At 46.6% G+C, this 20,452-nt stretch overlaps 1 protein-coding gene and 1 long non-coding RNA gene across 5 annotated transcripts in view; one reads left to right on the plus strand and one right to left on the minus strand.

Moving 5' to 3' along the window:
• Positions 1-20,342, minus strand: Dynll2 (dynein light chain LC8-type 2). Of its 3 annotated transcripts, none has more exons than XM_069993220.1 (3): positions 20,242-20,342; positions 5,226-5,364; positions 1-2,060 (listed from the first exon to the last, which is right to left on the minus strand). In XM_069993220.1, the coding sequence occupies exons 2-3, from the start codon at positions 5,355-5,357 to the stop codon at positions 1,923-1,925; spliced, it is 270 nt and encodes an 89-aa protein (XP_069849321.1). In that variant the 5' UTR covers positions 5,358-5,364; positions 20,242-20,342; the 3' UTR covers positions 1-1,922. The 3 variants fall into 3 exon arrangements, with proteins under 3 accessions (XP_069849321.1, XP_069849320.1, XP_069849319.1); XM_069993219.1 differs by lacking the exon at positions 20,242-20,342 and adding an exon at positions 11,269-11,354; XM_069993218.1 differs by lacking the exon at positions 20,242-20,342 and adding an exon at positions 9,438-9,692.
• LOC138807443 (uncharacterized) overlaps positions 11,510-20,452 on the plus strand; it is a 16,609-nt gene continuing 7,666 nt past the window's right edge. For both annotated transcript variants that reach the window (XR_011366150.1, XR_011366151.1), the window contains exon 1: positions 11,510-11,710. This is a non-coding gene — a long non-coding RNA (uncharacterized lncRNA). The remainder of the gene's footprint in view (positions 11,711-20,452) is intronic.

Below are 20,452 nucleotides of genomic sequence, written 5' to 3' on the forward strand. Positions count from 1 at the left end.
TTCAGAGGTGCATCAATCGACCTTTAATGTCCAAAAGAGGCGTGGATGCAGAGCATAGGAGATGTAGCAGGGTCTCAGTCCCTGCTCCAGAAATGGAGAAATGAACACAAACCAGACACTTCCAACTGGCCACACAAAGTTTGGGAGGGCAGGGAGAAACAGATTTGGACATTCATAAAAAAATAAAACCTAAAATCAAACACTCTTGTACCCACTCAAGGGCTTGAATAGGGAACTCAGTCACCGCCCTAGTTCCCACCTGCTCCTGATAGCATTAAAAAGAAGGCTCAGCATACACTAAAGAACTTGGGGAGAGGACATTCTTCTGCCTCCTCCTAACCCCAAGAATGGACTGGAAAAAAAATGAGCTAGATACCCCAACCCCAACCCCCCAATGTCAAACCTACAGATGAGTTTTGAATGTGATTCATCAGAATCAGCAGCTCAATCAGCAATGACAACCCTATCCCATTCCCAGGTCATCCTTTGCATCCTCCCTGGAATCTCCTCCCACTCAGCTTCACTATCTTCTAATATGTCGGACTTCATCACTTCAAGACTCACCTCCTCTGAAGTTCCACCGAAGCTCTTCTCTGCCTTTTATTACTTCCATCTACTTCCCCATAAGAGACTGTAACCATCCACAAAGTCATTTTCCCCTCCACTGAGACCCAGCTCTAGGGCAGATGGCAGCATGGCCATCTTGTCCCAAAGCTTTCTCAGGGAGCAGGCAACCAAATAGGGCAGCAAATCTGATCTAGATGACTGGGAGGGTGTGTGGGGGTGGGGGGTGGTAGATAGTAACTGGTAACACTTGTCTTCATCCCACAACAGACATACCAAAAGGCTCACTTATAACTAACCGTGTCCCCTACCTACCTATACACCCTAGAGATTCCACCTGTTCTGCCCCCTCCCTCCCCTCTACCCCAGACCCACATACACACATACACAGATACAGATACATACATACACACATACACGCAGAGACATAAAGAAGGGAAACATTGATTTGGTTTGACTGCTAAGACCTAACTAAGGAACTACAGTCATCAGAAATTCCCTTGCCAGCCAACTAACAACAGGGGCTGCTTTAAGAGAACTCCAGAGGAATGAGAAAACCAAGGGTTAAGCAGAGAGCAGACAAAAGAGAATAAAGAAAACTAATCAAGCTAAATCTATCCCCAACATCTTCCTAGTGTGATCTCTGGCAGGAAGAAAAGGTAATCCACGAAGACACAGCCCTTACTTAGAAATCCTGACAAAGACAGCAAGACAAGTCTGCTCCCCACTCCCACACACCACAGAGGAACACATTGCAGGGCCCCTTAAAAGAAACCACCCCCACCCCACACCCTGCCCTAAGCCGTAAAATCACAGTTCAGTGGAATATTTTCCCTGGTACTAGATAAATTCCCCCCATCCTCCTTCCTACCACTCTCTCCTGATCAATCCTAATGCAGTCTTCCAGCAGCCTCCCTGGCCCTCCTAAAACAGCATCCACCACCAGGAGAGGCAACTGCAGTTACTTTTACCTCCAGATATGTTTCTTTTCCTCAGCCTTCCTAGTCTTTGAGACTTTGTTGAGGAAATTTTATTTTGTATCGGGAGAGAAAGAGAAAAAGGAGGGGGCGGGAGAGATTCCTAGTGCAATACAACCAAAAAAAAACCAAGAAAACAAAAAAAATTTTTTTTTAAATCTCGAAAAATAAACATAAAGCAGCCTTCTTCCCCAGGCAACTAAACAGAAAGAAGTTTGGTTTTGTTTACTGCGACATACACATGAAATCGAGTATACAGTCCATGCAGTAGCACAGCCATTGGAGAGGACATCCTGATGCTGGCCCCAGTGCAAAACAGTCCCAGCAACGCCGCCTGCTTGCCATCGCTGCCGCCGCCACTGACACCTTCATCATGGCCACCTAGCCTGACTTGAAGAGGAGGATTGCAACTTGACCCAAGTAAAAATAGATGAAGTGCTTTGTCTCATGTGTGACGTAGCTGCCAAAATTTCGGCCCACAATACAATGCCAGGTAGGATTATATTTCTTGTCAAATTCCTGAAGAATAAAAGGGGGAGAAGAAAGGTGATTAGAGGAGCTTACGAAATCAGAATTGGAGTCTCTCCCTCTCTGAAACTCCAGCACCCACATTCAGTTGTTACTATCCTACCCCAACCCAGGGCCTCAGCTACCAAACCCCAGGAGCTCAGGTTCTAAGGTTGGCTAGGACACTCCTCCCCTTATCAATAATGGAATACCACAAAGGCTCCATTATTCCTGTGTGCCAACTCTCTAGCATTCTACACCCTGATCATCTCTTCTTCCTCTAGCTATTCCACCCCCTCACACCACCACAAGCACACTCAAGTGAGTCTTCAGCAATGCAATGGGATGAGCCAGTGGAAAGAAGGATGACTGCATTTCCATATAGCATGGAACTGGTCGCCCACTGCCTCACATGGTACTAAACTAGCACTTGTAAATGTCAAAAGCCAAGACACTGAAGCAATTGAGGACCAACTATGGAGAGTACAGGGAAATAGTTCTATTAAGCCAGCATTAAAGGCAATCACATATGCCAAGCACCATGAAGGCACTCAATATCAGAACAAGGACCTCCCCTCCCCACCAATTCTCTCACTTGTAGCAAGGGCCCAAAACCACCTAGGAGATCCCTGTGAGCTAATCACATAGAGCCTGACAGAGTCTGCGAGTAACCTCAGTTCTAGATGCATCCTGCTGTGGCTATGAAAGTGCAGCAACTCTCCACCATGGACCCATCAATGCTGTCAATCTTGAGGCTGTTTCACATGGTGTCCCACATACAATGTTTAGCTTCCTAATAACCCCTATCATCACATAATCCCAAGAGATAGTAAGAAATAGAGGAAATCAAATCCAATGCTCATCTTGAATCTAGACTGTCAGAATATAACAGTCACTTCCCCCTAAAGTGATGGTAAGGCCATCACTTGGCATGAAGCTGCCATCTCTGCTGTACCCTCTATGGTCTCTCTCTAACACACACACACACACACACACACACGCACGCACGCACAGTTTCTTTCTTAGGACTCCAGTTTCCTCCCTGTAAAACTCAAGTAGATTCTACCTATTCTACCTACCATATCTTACTGGCATGGACCATCTTTTTTGAAATGATCAAAAACTGGGCCTAAGCCGGGCGCTGGTGGCTCACGCCTGTAATCCTAGCTACTCAGGAGGCTGAGATCTGAGGATCGCGGTTCAAAGCCAGCCCGGGCAGGAGAGACCGTGAGACTCCTATCTCCAATAAACCACCAGAAAACCGAAAGTGGCGCTGTAGCTCAAGTGGTAGAGCGCTCGCCTTGAGCTGAAGAGATGAGGGACAGCGCCCAGGCCCAGAGTTCAAGCCCCACAGCCGACCAAAAAAAAAAAAAACCGGGCCTAGCCAGGCGCCGGTGGCACACACCTCTAATCCTAGCTACTCAGGAGGCTAAGATCTGAGGATACACGTGCAAAGCCAGCCCAAGTAGGAAAGACCATGATACTCTTTATCTCTAATAAAACACCAGAAAACCAGAAATGGTACTATAGCTCAAGTGGTAGAGCACTAGCCTTGAGCTGAGAGACAGCACCCAGGCCCAGAGTTCAAGCGCCATGACCAACTCACCAAAAAACAAAACACAAAAACTGGGTCTAGCGCTGGCTCAGTGGTAGAGCCCTTCCTTGCCTTGCTTGCATGAGGCCCTGGGTTCGAGTCCTCAGCACCACATAAGCAAAAAGAAAAAAGCCAGGAGTGGCCCTGTAGCTCAAGTGGTACAGCGCTAGCCTTGAGCTGAAGAGCTGAGGGACAGCGCCCAGGCCCAGAGTTCAAGCCCCATGACCAGACCCAAAACAAAATAAAAAAAAAAAAAAAAAAAAAAAACTGGGTCTATGCCTGTAGTGGACAAGGGTTGTGGCTAGGAGTCAGGTGGCCCAGATAACCATTTCTTTCTTCCTGCTCAAATCAGCTGAGCCAACATTCCCAGCCCAGTGTTAACCATGTTCATCCATGTACATTCACACATTCACTAAAGAGTTTTTCAGGAACTAAAAGCTTATTCTAGTATTAATTTTTCTTAAATTATACAGTATCTGTGGGTTCTACATCTATGGATTCAACAAACCATATACTGAAATATTCAGAAAAAAGTTCCATCTGTATTGAATATGTAGTCTTTCCTGTCATTCCTTAAACAATTCAGTATAACTACATAGCATTTGCACTGTATTAGGTATTATATGTAGCGATGATTAAAAGTATGCATAACAGGCTGGGAAGGTGGCTTAGTGGCAGAGTGCTTGTCTAGCATGCAGGAAGACCTGGGTTCTATTCCTCAATACCACATAAACAGAAAAAGCCAGAAGTGGCACTGTGACAAGTGGTAGAGTGCTAGCCTTGAACAAAAGAAATTCAAGGACAGTGCTCAGACCCTTAGTTCAAGCTCCAGGATTGCCCCCCTCCCCAAAAAAAGTATGCATAAGTTATGTGCAAATAATTCATCATTTTATGAGGAACATCATTTCATATAGGTACAGGGAGGAAGGGTGTATCCTGGTTCCAAATCCCCCATAGAAACCAAGAGCATATATTCAAGTCCATTCTTTCCTTAAGACTATAGGGAGAAGAGGATGCCACAGTACCTTATTCCTTTTGCAGCAAACTCCCTACCCTCATGATGATTACTATAAGGATATCCTACTTTTAAGTGGTGCAGTTTCCTGAAAAATTATACTATCCTAATGTTAATTCCAAATACTTCTGATCTGGGCCAGTAATATTTTATTCTGAACCTTTGCTACATAGTGATTCCCTTCCCCAATGCTTTGTAATCACTAAATTATCTGTAAAATAACATGTCTCCAGCATGTCTACTAAGAATTGAGAGAGATGGGACAGGAAGGGAATGACAATGATCAAGATGATCATGCAGTACTATACACATAAGTTAACATGTTGAAACTCATTTGTACAACTACTTAAAGGTATGTGTGTACGTATATATGTTTTTTCCTAATAAATATAATTGGTGATTCAGAATCACTCCCTAATTTATCTACTTGGTAAATTCTGCAGGATTTGGTTGCATGTTTGCATGGGATACACCTCTCTTACTTACATCCTCTGCTCCAATCCTCCCTGAATTACAACTCACTTGCCAATCCCTACCTTTGCCACAAGCTACAGCTCTCTCAGCATACCTTCTTGATATAGGCAGCAATGTCCTTCTCTATGTTGTACTTCTCCATGGCCTGCGTGGCACAGTCAACAGCATCCTGTTGCATGTCCTCAGACATGTCTGCGTTCTTGATCACTGCCTTCCGGTCAGACATGGTGACACTGCAATAAGATAAGAGAGGTGAGGTTGACAATGCCATGCTCTAGGCAATAAACATGACCTCCTGGGTGTGAGGCCTCAATGGGACAGAGGGTAAGTTTAAGGAAAACACAGACATAAGGCATTATGAAAGGAAGTTCCTAAGTTTTTTAGTGGAAAACATTTTCCTTGGAAGTGTTAGAAACAGGAAAAAAACAATCTGCCACAAGTTTTTATCATGTATAAAGTGAGGGTTTTTTTTTTTTCTAACTCTTATAGCTATCAGCTTCTAATACTCTAAACAGCACTGATATCCAAAATATTGTAACCTATAACCTAGCTGCATCTTTAGGCAAGTTACTCAACTTTTTTTTTTTTTTTTTTTTTTTTTTGCCTGTTCTGGGGCTTGAACTCTGGGCCTGGGCACTGTTCCTGAGCTTTTTGCTCAAGGGTAGCACTCTACCACTTGAGCCACAGCTCCACTTCAGGCTTTTTTCTGTGACTAATTGGAGACAAGTCTCACAGACTTTCCAGTCTCAGCTGGCTTGAATAGTGAACGTCAGATCTCAGCCTCCTGAGGAGCTAGGATTGTGGGTGTGGGCCACTGGTGCCCACCTAAGTAACTCAACTTTTGTATTTTCATTATTAACTAGAAAACAGGGACTACAAGATTTATCCTTAAACTAATACTACTGGCATAACACCTAAACAGACTATCCCTTATTAGTACATCATTGGGATCAAAGCAGAATTAGGAAGTCATTCTTGAATATCTTTTTTTTTTTTTTGGGGGGGGGGGAGGGTCTGGTCATGGGCCTGAACTCTGGGCCTGGGCGCTGTCCCTCAGCTCTTTAGCTCAAGGCTAGCGCTCTACCACTTGAGCCACAGCGCCACTTCCGGCTTTTTTCTTTTTGCTTATGTGGGGCTGAGGAATCGAACCCAGGGCCTCATGCATGCAAGGCAAGCACTCTACCACTGAGTCACCTTCCCAGCCCCTCATTCTTGAATTTCTGATCTTTGTGCCTTAAGTAATCTGGACTTTCTTTGTTATAAATTACTCTCATTTTAACAATGAGGGCAGCTCTCTATTAGGGGTTATTTAAAAGAATTAACTAAAGTTATATAAGAGCAGCTGCAAACAAGAAGTCTATACCAGGGGTTATAAGCCAAATTCAGCCACCACTATTTTTGTAAAATATAACTTTATATGAGTATGTTATAATGGCAGAGTTGAGTAGTTGTCAGAGTTTTGTTTGTGTTTTGGTCGGTCGTGGGGCCCAAACTCTGAGCCTGGGTGCTGTCCCTCAGCTCTTCAGCTCAAGGCTAGTGCTCTATCACTTGAGCCACAGCGCCACTTCTGGCTTTTTCTGCTTATGTGGTGCTGTGGAACTGAACCCAGGGCCTAATGCATGCAAGGCAAGCACTCTACCACTGAGCCACCTTCCCAGCAGTTGTGAGTACATTCCATGGAGCCCTGTCCTATACAAACCAAAAAAGGTCATACACTCTGAGCCACCAATGTCTGGTAGGGTAGGTAGATAACTTTCTCTAAAGTACCAAGAGCTAATATGTTCTTATGAGATGGAGAAGCTGGAAGTGATGCCATCTTATCCCATCCTTCACTCTGCCTCCCCACTTTCCTCACTAAAATGTTTACAACTCAAAAATCAATCAATATTTTTTAAAGCTCTAGATTCTGGAAAGCTCTAACCAATGACTTGTCATTTCCCTGAATTTTTGCTTCCTCATGTAAAATTTATTCACTCAAAAAATAACACCTGAGGATAGAGACAAGTTATCATTCTTATCCTTACAAAAATGTTGAGCTGGGCTCAAGCCTGTAATCCTAGCTACTCAGGAGGCTGAGATCTGAGGATAACGGTTCAAAGCTAACCTGGGCAGAAAAGTCAGTGAGACTCATCTCCAATTAACCACTAGAAAACCAGAAGTGGCGCTGTGGTTCAAGTGGTAGAGTGCTTGCCTTGAGCGAAGAGTGCAGGGATAACGCCGAAGCCCAGAGTTCAAGCCCCACGACCAAAAACAACAACAACAAAAAATGTTGGGACTGAAGGTAAAATGAAGACAGCTTTTCTTTAAAAAGTACCAGAGTGGTGAAAGATTGTTATTTTTACTGCCATGTTCCTATGTCTGCTACTTCCACAGATCACAGTATTCTTAAAGAGGAATCTCAAGACCAGCCAGTGCTGCCTGGCTGTCTACAACATGTGAGGCACTTTGCAGGAACAGAGGCAATGACCAACCAAATCCTGTCCTTCGTCCTTGACCATAGTGCCATCAGAGTGGAAACAATTCCCCTCAACCTATTCCCCAAAATACCACTCTGTGGCCAGTCCAATGAACAAAAGATGCTGACAGTTCATGCTTTTTTGACAGACTACACAGATGCCAGCCTGCTCAAGGAGAGGTCCCTAGAATTCTTTCAACCACTCAGTCCACACTAGCCTCTCCACTGGGTGAACTGAAAAAGAACTCATGACCATTATTTCAACCTGCATTAAAACCACAGAATGCATGCACACAAACTCCCAGTCCTTGACCACATCCCGGTCTGGCACTGCCAAACTTAGCTAGGTCACTTCAGCAGGCAACCTACACCTACCCCTACACCCCAGTGGAGAAGTTAGTGCCTCCAAAAGAATGAACACTGGACTGCCTGAGGAAAGGTCATAGAATCCATTTTAAAGCCTGTCTATGTGACCTTGAGCAAACAAACATCTTCATTTTTCCAAACCAAAGGTTGAAATGAAAATAAATGGGGGCAACCTCAACGAATTTTGAACAAAATACAATCGTGGCATCTGATGTGGCTTTTTATAAGTGAAGTAGTATATAGTGTCACCTGGTGGTCTATTCCAGGTTACCACTCAGAAGAGGGCACTGTTTACAAATCCAGAGGTAGGGGGGTGGGGCCTGGTTAGAGATGATGAAGTGCAAATATGATCTTGGCACCATCTTGCCAGGAAGCTCACTTGGCTCCACTGCCTCATCTCCAAAGTCCAAAGGAAGAACTTTGTCACAATAATTAAAAGCCATCTTAACTCTCCAGGAGTGAGCTTGTAGTTACATAATGCTGGTCTTATGACTACAATGCCCCGATTCTACATCCTTGGCCCCTCTGGAGTCTGATTAGAGGTTAAGGTCTAGCCCGAACTACCCCTGATCCAAGGTGCCAGGAATAAAAAGAATAGGGAGATGCAAGGTGCCAGAGAGAAAAAGATGGGGAGATGCCCGGTCTGGCTCCTCCTCCTGAGGGTGGGGGGCGGGGAAGCAAGGGATCAGGGCCTCCAGATAGACGGGTGGCCAGAGGGCCCCAAGCCAGCCGCCTCAGTCACGAGCCAGAGGCTCCTTTGAAAAGCAATGAGGCACTCGAGGGCAGCTCCCAGCTTCAATCCCCAGGCTTGCGATTTAAAAAGGAAAAAAAAAAAAACCTCGGGATGACACGGACCGCCCTTCTCTCAGCCAACACACAACCCACGTACCTAGTTCGTCCCTCCGGGCCTCCCAGGGGGCCGTGCCCTCCTCCACCCCGTCCTCCCGAGGGCCGCGGCCCCGCAGGGCAGCACCGGTGGAAGGGGGAGGGGGAGGGCGGGGAGGAAGGAGGGAAAGCAGTCGCCTCCCCGCCTCCCCCCCTCGCCGCCCCGGCCGGGTCCGCAGGCCGCGGCCCGTCAGCCGCTCTCCCCCGCCAGGCCTGAGGCCGCGCCGGGGTGACCGGGCGTCCTCGGCGGCGGAAAGGACACCCCGGAGGGTGGCGGCGGCGGCGGCGGGAGGAGCCGCGTCACGCCCGAGCCCTCTCCACCCCTTCTTCCCTCAAACCCAGACGAGCCGCGGCCTCCACGCAGCGCGCCGACGCTCCCGGAGCGGGAGAGGGTGGCGGTCCCGGGCCTCCCGCGGCGCCACGAGGGTCGCCGGGTCACCGGGTGGCGCGACAGGCCGGCCGGGAAGGGAGGGGCGCCGGCTGGCCAAGCCTAGGCCCCCAGGCCTCGAGGACCGCCCCCCCCCGGCCTCGCGTGAGGCGACGGGGCCGCAGGGGCGCCACGGGTGCGGCCCGGGGAACGTCCGCACCCACCCCGCTCACCTTCACCGAGTCGAGTCCTCACGGGCCCCGGGGGAGCCGCGATGGGCTGAGGCAGAGCGCGGGCAGGGGCGGTGTCCCCTGGGCTTGTCCTCCTGCAGCCGCCGCCGCCGCCGCGGTGTCCCGCGTCCCCGCAGCCCCGGCCGAACGTTCGCGCCGCCGCCGCCCGCCCTCCGAGCTTCTTTTTCCGCCCCCCGGCCACCCGCGCTCCGCCTCACGACGCCGGCCGGCCCGCCCGCCTCGCTCCTCGTTGGCGTCTCGCCGCTGCGCGCTGCTCCGCCGCCGAACGCGGCCGACGCGCGGCCCCCCCGCCTGAAATAGCGCCCCGCCCCCGCCTCCCCCCCGCCGCGCGCGCCGCCGTCCGCGCTCGCCATTGGCTGCGCCCGGCCGGCCCCGCACTGCGGGCTTCTCCCCGCGCCGCTCTCGCCCCACATCTTGTTTCCTCCCACAATGCCTCGGGGCGGAGGGAGGGGGTGGGGAGGAGGGCCCGCGAAGGTGGGGGGGGCGGGGAGGGAGGGAGGACGGGAAGAGAGCTGTCGCCTGAGGAAGAGGAGAAAAGAAGAATGAAGACCCCTGCGCTCAGGGCTGGCGGGGCCAGGCTTGAAAAGCAATAAGGAGGCCAAGGAGACCCTGCAAGGGGATAGAGGGAGGGGCAGGGGGGACACTGGAGACCCCCCCCCCAATTCCCAGGAAGAAATAAAAAAGGAAGAGTGGAGGGACTGGAGATTTCAGACCCAGGGAACAGATGAGGAAAGGATTCAGATACCAACCTCTGAGGAGAAACTGGAGGGATGATGAAGCCACCAGCCCGGGATGAACAGACAAGACACCCCTAGCCCCCCAGGTCTGTGGGAAGGAGTGGTTCAACCATCCCTCGGGTGAGACAGGCATAACCAGCCCCAGTGCCCCCCTCGCCTCCCACTCTAGGACGGTCCTTTCCCTCCTCCCAGTTCAGTCTTTGTTCCTGAATCTGAAGGCCTCTCCACCTAACTTCCAGTTGGGGCCCTAGTCGGTCTTGAGCCTCAGTCACAATGAGTGGGGAGCTTTTTAAAAAAAAAAAAATTAAAACAAAAAGACAAAAACCCCAGACCTCTACTGTGTTTGCAGGTCCTGTGTTGGAGGGAGATGACATTCTGTTATCTGTCCAGTTAGGACCGGAGTGGAATGAACAGAACTCCTAATATACAAACCAAAGCCTTAAAAATTGCTCCCTATGGCTGGCACTGGTGGCTCAGGCCTGTAATTCTAGCTACTTAGGAGGCAAAGATCTGAGGATAGTAGTTCAAATCCAGTCCTGAGACACTTATCTCCAATTAACCATAAAAAATCTGGAAATGGAGCTGTGGCTTAAATGGTAGAGCACTAGCCTTGAGCACAATAACTCAGGCAGAGTGCTCAGGCACTGAGTTCAAGCCCCAGTACCAGCACACACACACACACACACACACACAAAGCATTCCTCCATATCCCTTAGTTTATAGACAAACAAACTCCAGAGAGATTAGAGCCTTTGCCAGATCAGCTCAGGTTGGGCTAGACTTGGCTAGTAGACTGAAAAGTGGTGCATACAGAGCACCATATGTATATGTGTGTGTGTGTGCATACACACACACACACATTGTCCTGTATGCTCCTCACTCATCCCCTAAAGACACCTAAGAAAAAGGTTTTTCTTCCCATATTGTGTCATTTACCAAGTGTCTACCTAAAGGAGTAAGTCTTCATCGGTAGTAATCTTGTCCATCTTTCCTATTCCATTTCCTATTCCTATTCCATTTTTTCCCTTCCCTGCCCTCAGTCATGATCAGAAAGTCAGACTTGTTCTGGGCCTGACCTGCTCTGATTGGGAGCATCATAACAGTGTTCAGTTCATGTCTCGGAAAACCATCCAGGCTGGCTTCTGCTCTCCACAGCTCTGTCTTTTTCCATCCACTACAAGAGACTCCAGAGGCAAGGCCCTTCACAATGGGTATTCTGACTTCAGCCTCCCAGTTCATGAATGGGGGGCGGGGCAAAGGTGGGAAGGAAAGGGAGGAGGGAGGTTGGTTTGTCCACTGTGGCTTTTGCAGAGCAAGTCTTAGGGACTGCTTGGGGAAAGAGAGCTCTTTTACCAACAGCCATTAGCTGTAGCTCATTTCAAGTCCTGAAGGTCAGAACTGCTGTGTATCTTTGCGCATCCAAGGGAAGGAGCTTGTAAGAGCTGAAATGGAGCCTGTACTCCACTTGTTTATGTTACAGATGGATGATCAGATGACCACTTCTAAGTGTGCACAAAGGTGATTATGAGTTAGCAGTGACCCTTCAAAGGCCATATTCCCTCCTTGCCTGCCTGTTGTAATTTGTAAGAGTCAGAAAATGAAATTTTGAGATGAATAGCTTGAGCAGATCTGCAGCGTGGGCTGTAGCGAGGTGAAAATAGGGTCTAAGAACTTCAACTAACAGGAGTCAGAGCCAAGACTTTTGATTTTTAAGAAATGTGGGTAGTGGTGTGTATGTGGGGGGGGGAGGGGGAAACTAAACTGAAGAATGTGTAGTTTGGGGTTGGGAATTTAACTTAGTGGTAGTACACTTGCCTATCAGGCTCAAGATCCTGAGTTTAATTTTCAACACCAAATAGTAAATTAATAGTATATGTGGAGCGGGGTGCCGATGGCTCACACCTGTAATCCTAGCTACTCAGGAGGCGAAGATCTGAGGATGGCTGTTCAAAGTCAGTCCAGGCAGGAAAGTTCATGAGACTTTTTTTTTGGGGGGGGGGGGGCGGTCTGGTCATGGTGCCTGAACTCTGGGCCTGGACACTGTCCCTCAGCTCTTCAACTCAAGGCTAGCGCTCTACCACTTGAGCCACAGCTCCACTTCCAGCTTTTTTTTCTTTTTGCTTATGTGGTGCTGAGAAATCGAACCCAGAGCCTCAGGCATGCAAGGCAAGGGCTCTACCACTGAACCACCTTCCCAGCCCTCATGAGACTTTTTATCTTCAATTAACTACTCAGAAAAAGCCAAAAGTGGTACTGTGGCTCAAGTGGTAGAACACTAGTCTTGAGCACAAAGAGTCTCAGGGACAGCACAAGCCCTGAGTTCAAGCCCCAGGACTGGCAAAAATAAAGTACAGTTTGTAGGTAATAATTTATCTTTATGGTGCCTTTACTCTGTGCCATGCTCTACGTGTTTCAAATGTAATGCATTCTATTCAACCCCTTTAGGAAAATGAAGAACAGAAAAGGAATAGGCCAGACTGGATCATCAACAGGCTAGGACTGTTTATTGACAGTGAGGGGCACAGACTTTCCCATGGGTTTGGAGGTTGTGCAAGGGACTGGATTTGGGGGTGGGCTTATATGGGTCTTAACAAGGAAGCAGAAAATAAAAATGGGCTACAGTCTCCTGAAGGCCAAGGATACTGGCCCAGAGTGGAATGTCCCACCCACCTGAGGTGAGAGGACTTTCAAGCCAGGCCTAGGTTGGCCTAGGTTGGCATAACCTGCCTGTGGCCAGGCATGTAATCAAGGCTGTTCATGTGCACCTGGTGTCTTGCTTGACGTGGGGGAATAGGAATCAATCCTTCATATTCCATCTTTAGATACATAAAAAGATTGGGCTGAAAGGGGAGAGGCAAGTTTTTCAACCCCCACTTTGTCTTGTGAGGTTTGAACTCAGGGCCTGGGCACTGTCCTTGAGCTCTTTTTGCTCAAGGCTAGTGCTCTACCACTTTGAGCCACAGTCCCACTTACAGTTTTTGAGTGGTTATTTGGAGATAAGAGTCTCATGGGGACTTTTCTGCCCAAGATGGCTTTGAACCTTGATCTTCAGATCTCAGCCTCCTGAGTAGCTAGGATTATAGACATGAGCCATGGTACCTACTCCCACATTGTCTCTTGAAGCAAGTCTATTCTATCCTTCTTTTGGTTGAGCACTTGTCAGGTTAGAGCAGTTCAATACTTTGCCCAAGATTATCTAGATTGTCAAGAGGAAGAATTGAAGCCCATGCTGCCTATTTCTGTTACAATCTTAGCTATTATACTATACTTCTTAATCAAGAAACATAGCATAAAACAGGACTTTAGCTCTGTCTACATCATGCTAGCATTTCCAAAGACTCCAGCCTCTGTGTGTGTGTGTGTGTGCGTGCGTGTGTGTGTGTGTGTGTGTGTGTGTGTGCATGCGTGCATGTGTGTGTGTGTGCGTGCGTGTATACACTGAGGCTTGAACTCAAGGCCTGGATACTCTCTTTTAGATTTTTCATTTGAGGCTTGTGCCTCAATCACGTGAGTCACACCTCCATTTCTGACTCTTTGGTGGTTAATTGGAGATAAGAGTCTCACAGCAGGGTACTGGTAGCTCAAGCCTGTAATCCTAGCTACTCAGGAGACTGAGATATGAGGATCACAGTTCTAAGCTAGCCCTGGCAAGAAACTCCGTGAGACTCTTATCTCCAATAAACCACTCAGAAAACTGGAAGTGACGCTGTGGCTCAAGTGGTAGAGTGCTGGCCTTGAGCTGTAGAGCTGAGGGACTGTCCATGCCCAGAGTTCAAGCCCCATGACGGACAAAAATAGTGTCTCACAGATTTTCCTGTCCCCGCTGGCTCCAACAATGATTCTCAGATCTTAGCCTCTTGAGTAGCTAGAATTACAGGTGAGTCACAGGCACCAGGCTCTTTATCCAAACATTTATTAACATCCTCAGGAACTACTCAGACACCGTTTAGGACACTTGTGCTCTACAAATTATTGCTATTTATGTAAAATGCTTACTGTCTGGGATAATTACTGTGCAATGGTTTAACTATAATAATTAACATATCTACTTAACTTGGTGGATATTTCTTTCTGACACTACTTTTCAAAATTGCCCAGGCTTCTGTTGCGCAGATAGCAATCATGTCTTATCAATTTAAAAATGAAAGATGAGTATTGTAGCCATAAGGGGGTTCCTTAGCCTACTTTAATTTCAGGGGTCGCCAAGGTATGGTCACTGCTCAGTTTAGAAGTTTGATCCACATGCATGGTTTTTGCTATGCTTAGACCTATGCACTGTGGGTGCCTCTCAGCCTCTCCAGACACTTCACATAAACCACACAGGATTGTTCTGGAATGAGGAGGCCTTGATTCTAACCTCTTTCCATCACTCACAACTGTGCAGATTTGTTCAAGCTATTTATCATCTCAAAGTTTCATTTTCCTAATCTTACAAATTGACGCCAATAATATCTACTTTTTAGAGTTGAGGAAACATGCATGAGAACTCTTGGCCCAGTGCCTGGTCCGTATAGATGTTGAATAAACAATTGCTATCATCAACACCCAACTCCTATACTTGTTTCCTTTCCCTGTAGCTCTTGCATTCATTCATGGCCCCACGATTCACCTATGTACCAGTCAGAGACCTAGGAGCATCCCCAGATTTGTACCCTACTCTTACCTACCACATCTCCATCACTGATCACCACTTGGCTGTTTTTGTTTTTTTTGGGGGGGGTCCGGTCATGGGGCCTGAACTCAGGGCCTGGGCACTGTCCCTCAGCTCTTCAGCTCAAGGCTAGCACTCTACCACTTGAGCCACAGCTTGGCTGTTTTTTTAACTCTTGCCTTTCCTTCTCATTGTAAGAAAGCCCTACATCAGACATTTACCACCTCTTTCAGTTGTTTCCCTGCCTCCATTCTAGGCTCTTCTACCCCAAACCTACAATGTAACAGTCTATCAAAACTGTTTGGGGGGGAGTGAAGGGGGGGGAGATGGGAAGGGATGGGAAGGGGAAACAAAGGAGGAAGCAACAATACTTGATAAGAAATGCACTCATTACCTTGCCCATGTAATTGTAACCTCTCTGTATGGTATTTTCACAATAAAAAACAAAACAAAACAAAAAAAAACTGGACCTCACTCCTAGCTACTCAGAAGGCTGATATCTGAGGATCCCCATTCAAAGCCAGTCCAGGGAGACAAATCTGAATGACTCATCTTCAACCAACCAGCAAAAAGCCAGAAGTGGAAGTGTGGCTCACATGGTAGAGCACCAGACTTTGAGTGATCAAGCTAAGGGAACGCATGAGGCCAGACTTCAAGACTCTGTGTGGTCCAAGAAAAATGCAAATCTCTTGGGCAAGGTGGCTCAGTGGAAGAGTGCTTGCCTTGCATGAGGCCCTGGGTAAGATTCCTTAGCACCACATAAGCATAAAAAGCCAGAAGTGGCACTGTGGCTCAAGTGGTAGAATGCTAGCCTTGAGCTGAAGAGCTGAGGGGCAGCGCCCAGGCCCAGAGTTCAGGCCCCATGAATGGCAAAAAAAAAAAAAAAAAGAGAGAGAAAAATGCAAATCTCTTCTTCTAGAACTTTCCACTTCCCTGTTCAGAATGAAGACTATATTCTTTCCCATAACTTACTACCTTCCTTTACCCCACATACACACCTGCTACACACCTGCTTCTTTGTTTTGTCTCCTCACACTTCCCATTTCACTCATCCTGCTTCAGTAATACCATCAGCTGCATGAGTTTCCCACAGGCAGATTCTGCATCTTTGTTCAAGTGTTCCCTTTGCCCTGAGCTTATAGCTTGCTTTCCTGGCTTACTCCTTTGTTTGGGTGTCATTTGTGCAGAATCCCAGGTGACTGTGGGGGAGGAAGATTGCATACCAGTTTGTAACTTCTAGAGCTTGTCACTGACCACTTCCTATTAATTTTGAAGATTAAAGTCTTATATTTGTCTATATAGTTCCTTGAATGCATGGATTACATCTTATTACTGTGTGGGCTGCAGGATTTAGCACCATTTCTAACACACAGCCAGTTCTTTAAGTATGGGTTAATCTGGTCCTGCCTGTCAGTAGCTGAAAAGCACAAGTAGAGCATTATTATTTCTCTTCCTCCTCTTCCTTCCCCTTCCTCCTCCTCCTCCTCCTCCTCCTCCTTTTTTGTCAGTCATGGGGCTTGAACTCAGCCTGGGCACTGTCCATGAGAGACTTTGTGCTCAAGGCTAGTGCTCTACCACTTGAGCCACAGAGCCACTTCCAGTTTTCTGGCAGGTTAATTGGCAATAAGAGTCTTTCAGGCTGGGCACCCGTGGCTCACGCCTGTAATCCTAGCTACTCGAGAGGCTGAGATCTGAGGATCATGGTTCAAAGCCAGCCCAGACAGAAAAGTCCGTGAGACTCTTATCTCCAATTAATCACCAGAAAACTGGAAGCGGAGCTGTGGCTCAAGCGGTAGAGCGCTTACCTTGAGCTGAAGAGTTCAGGGATAGCGCCCAAGCCCAGAGTTCAAGCCCCATGACTTATTTAAAAAAAAAAAAAAAAAAGTCTCACAGACTTTCCTGACCGGGCTGGCTTTGAACTGCGATCCTCAGATCTTAGCCTCCTGAGGAGCTAGGATTACAGTGTGAGTGACTGGCACCCAGTTCATTCCTTCTCTTTCTCTATTCAAGAATGGTGTCCAGGTGCTTCTGTTTCTTTCCCCAGAACTAGTAATATATTTTTAACATTGGGCCCTCCCTGCCCAGAACAAATTGCCAGCTAAGATAAGTCATGGGAAAAGTCCAGTCTTGTTTCCTGAATTGACTTCCTTATCACACTCACTGGGTATTTAGCTGAACTCTATAGGTAAATATAAGCCAACTCCAATTTACTGGGACACCTAGAGGAAAGATACAATGGAGGTGACAGGCCAAATGACCTGTTTCAAAAGCTCCAGGAAATTGGAGAAGGGTGGGAAATGCACACAAAGACATCCCCATCCCACTGCAATTCTTGACACCAGCCTCCAAACAAATCCCCAATGGAAAAGCCTAAGGAAGTAAGCAACATCACTAGAATTGCCAGGATCTGCTCTAGTTCTTCCATGGCTTTGCAAGATACATTTCCCTAGGCAACTATTAACCAAGCCCCAAATATTGCCCCTACCTCCTCTACAAATTCCTTGAGACCTGGAGGGGTCAGCCAAAAGTCAACTTAGTGACTGCAAATGAGGAAGATAAGCACTAGAGTAGGAATCAGGAAAGAAGTCCCACGCCTAGTTTGGTTGCTAATCATTTTGCTTTTCAGAATCTTGTGTTTCTTCAAGAAAATATAGGACAGATCATCAAGAGACAGCCCCAGAATCTATGATCATCTGATTTTGATACTTATCATGAAAGGTACTTTCCTTGTGGGCTAGAGAACCCATAAGGGAGATTTTACCTCTATTTATACTAAATTAAATAATCTTGTTTTGTGGTCCACTCAGAATATATACCAAGTGAATTTCTTTTCCTTTTCCCCCCAAGTCCTAGGGCTTGAACTCAGAGTCTGGGCACTGTCCTTGAGCTTCTTTTTTGCTTACTCTACTGCTTGGGCCCCAGCACCACTTCCAGCCTTTTCTGATTATGTGGTACTGAGGAATTGAACTCAGGGCTTCATGCATGTTAGGCAAACACTCTACCACTAAGCTACATTCCTAGTTGCCCCCCACTGCAGGTAATTTTTTTAAGAGTTGGGATATCCCTGTGTTCATCCTTGTATTCTCCCAATGTGTGAATATAAGCTTTCATTTTTCTTGTGTATATGCCTACGTGAGGAATCCGTGGGGTTTATGTATCCCTAACTCTTTGATAACCTTTTGAGGAATAGATTGTTTTCCAAATCAACTGAACCATTTTACATTTCCATGAGCAGTATGTGAGGGTTTCAATTTCTCTGTAACTCTAATAACACTTACCTGACTTTTTAAAAATTATCATTATTATTATTATTTTTTTTTTTTGCCAGTCATGGTGCCTGAACTCTGGGCCTGGGCGCTGTCCCTCATGCTTCAGCTCAAGGCTAGTGCTCTACCACTTGAGCCACAGCACCACTTCCAGCTTTTTCTGCTTATGTGGTGCTGAGGAATCGAACCCAGGGCCTCATGCATGCAAGGCAAGCACTCTACCACTGAGCCACCTTCCCAGCCCCTTAAAAATTATTATTAAGTAGTTGTACAAAGGGGTTACAATCCATAAGTCAGGTAATGAGAAGAATGTTCCTTGAACAATATCACCCCTTCCTTCACTTTCCCCCATTTCTCCCCTCCTATCCCTTCCTACTAGTTGCATAATTTTTTTTTTTTTTGGTCCGGTCGTGGGGCTTGAACTCTGGGCCTGGGCACTGTCCCTCAGCTCTTCAGCTCAAGGCTAGCGCTCTACCACTTGAGCCCAGCGCCACTTCTGGCTTTTTTTTTTTTTTTCTTATGTGGTGCTGAGGAATTGAACCCAGGGCCTCAGGTATGCAAGGCAAAGGCTCTACCACTGAGCCACCTTCCCAGCCCCCGCATAATTTTTTTTACATAGTATATACATTTGTTCACCCTTTATCCCTCCATTCCTGTGCCTTTTTAATTATAGGGATTCTAGAAGTTAAGAGTTTTTCATTTGCATTTCTTTGATGACTAAATATGTGGATCAACTTTCCTCATCATGTGTTTATTGAACATTTGTATAGCTCATTTGGAGAAATGTCTATTCAAATTCTTAGCCTGTTTTTAAATTAACTTCTTTTTTCTTTTCTTTCTTTTTTTGCTAGTCCTGGGACTTGAACTCAGGGCCTAGGCACTGTCCCTGAGCTTCTTTTGCTCAAAGCTAGCACTCTACCACTTGAGCCACAGCACCACTTTCTGGCTTTTCTGTTTATGTGGTACTGAGGAATCAAACCCAGGGCTTCATGCATACTAGGCAGGCACTCTACCATGAAGCCACCTTCCCAGCCCTGACTCATTTTTTTTTTATATGTGTTCTTTATATATTCTGGCTACTAGCCCCTCATCAGAGATGTGGCTTGCAGTTATTTTCTCCTATGATTGTATTTGTAATTTTTTGTGTCCTTGGAAGCACTAAATTTTGTCTATTCTTTCTTATGTCACTATTTGTGCTTTTTATGTCATGCCTAACAAACCATTACTTGGCTCTCATTTACAAAGATTTACCCCCTGAAAGCTTTGAATTTTATGCAAAGCAACTTAAGGAATCAAAGGAAACCCCTTCATGAAATAATCAACCTATACTGTTTTGTGTGTATTTGTGAACCTATGTCTACATGTTATTTTTAAGATGTATTTGAGAATAAATTAAATAAATAAACAAAGATTTACTCCCTTGTTTTTTTCCTGAGTTTTAACTCTTCCATGTAAGTCAACAATCTAAGTTAAACCAGGCGCTGGTGGCTCACACCTGTAATCCTAGCTACTCAAAAGGCTGAGATCTGAGGATCACAGTTCAAAGCCAGCCCAGGCAGGAAAGTCTGTGCGACTCGAATAAGCCACTAGAAAACCAGAAGTGGCACAGTGGCTCAGATGGTAGAGAGCTCACCTTGAGCTAAAGAGCTGAGAGACAGCACCCAGGCCCAGAGTTCAAGCCCCATGACTGACAAAACACACACACACACACACACACACACACACACACACACACACACACACACACACACACACACACACACACACACACACACACACACACACACACACACACACAATCTAAGTAAATTTTTTAGTGTAGTATGCAAAAGGCTCCAACATAATTTTTCATGTGGATATCCTATTTTATGCCATAGGTGGAAAAGACATTCACCACTGAAATTGTCTTGACAACCTTATCAAAAAGAAGTGCTCATTAACTAAAATGAACATTTCCTTCTTGTAAGCTGGTTACCACTGTTATTCTATCACAGTGACAGAAACCTAGTGAACAACACAGGATTTGGGATAGCAACAGAACTCTAAACTGGGTCTTTCAGGCTCCACTCTTGTAGAAGCCAGCAGACATGACTGCCTTTTTCAACACCCAACGCTCACTGCTGGGGACTCACCGAAGCTTCTGTAGCACAGCGCTTCCCTGGCTTCCTTTCTACCTCTCTCACTCTTCCTTTCAGACTCTTCTGAAGGCTACTTTTCCTCTGCGCATTCTTCAAATTTGATGTTCCTCAGGGTTCTGTTGTAGATTCTTTTCTCTTCTTCCTTGTTGATGGCAAATGTTGCCATGGCTTCGATGGCCAACCATGGAATAGTAATTCCCAAACA

Source organism: Dipodomys merriami, unplaced genomic scaffold (assembly GCF_024711535.1).
Source record: "Dipodomys merriami isolate MVZ:Mamm:240054 unplaced genomic scaffold, mDipMer1.0.p SCAF_42, whole genome shotgun sequence".
NCBI classification, from domain to species: domain Eukaryota; kingdom Metazoa; phylum Chordata; class Mammalia; order Rodentia; family Heteromyidae; genus Dipodomys; species Dipodomys merriami.

Bases quoted from the DNA above. Each gene is read 5' to 3' on its own strand.
- Dynll2 (XM_069993220.1), bottom strand. From the start codon at position 5,357: ATGTCTGACCGGAAGGCAGTGATCAAGAACGCAGACATGTCTGAGGAC. The intron at 2,061-5,225 runs GTATGCTGAGAG...TTTATTCTTCAG, and splicing joins TTGCTGCCTATATCAAGAAG to GAATTTGACAAGAAATATAA.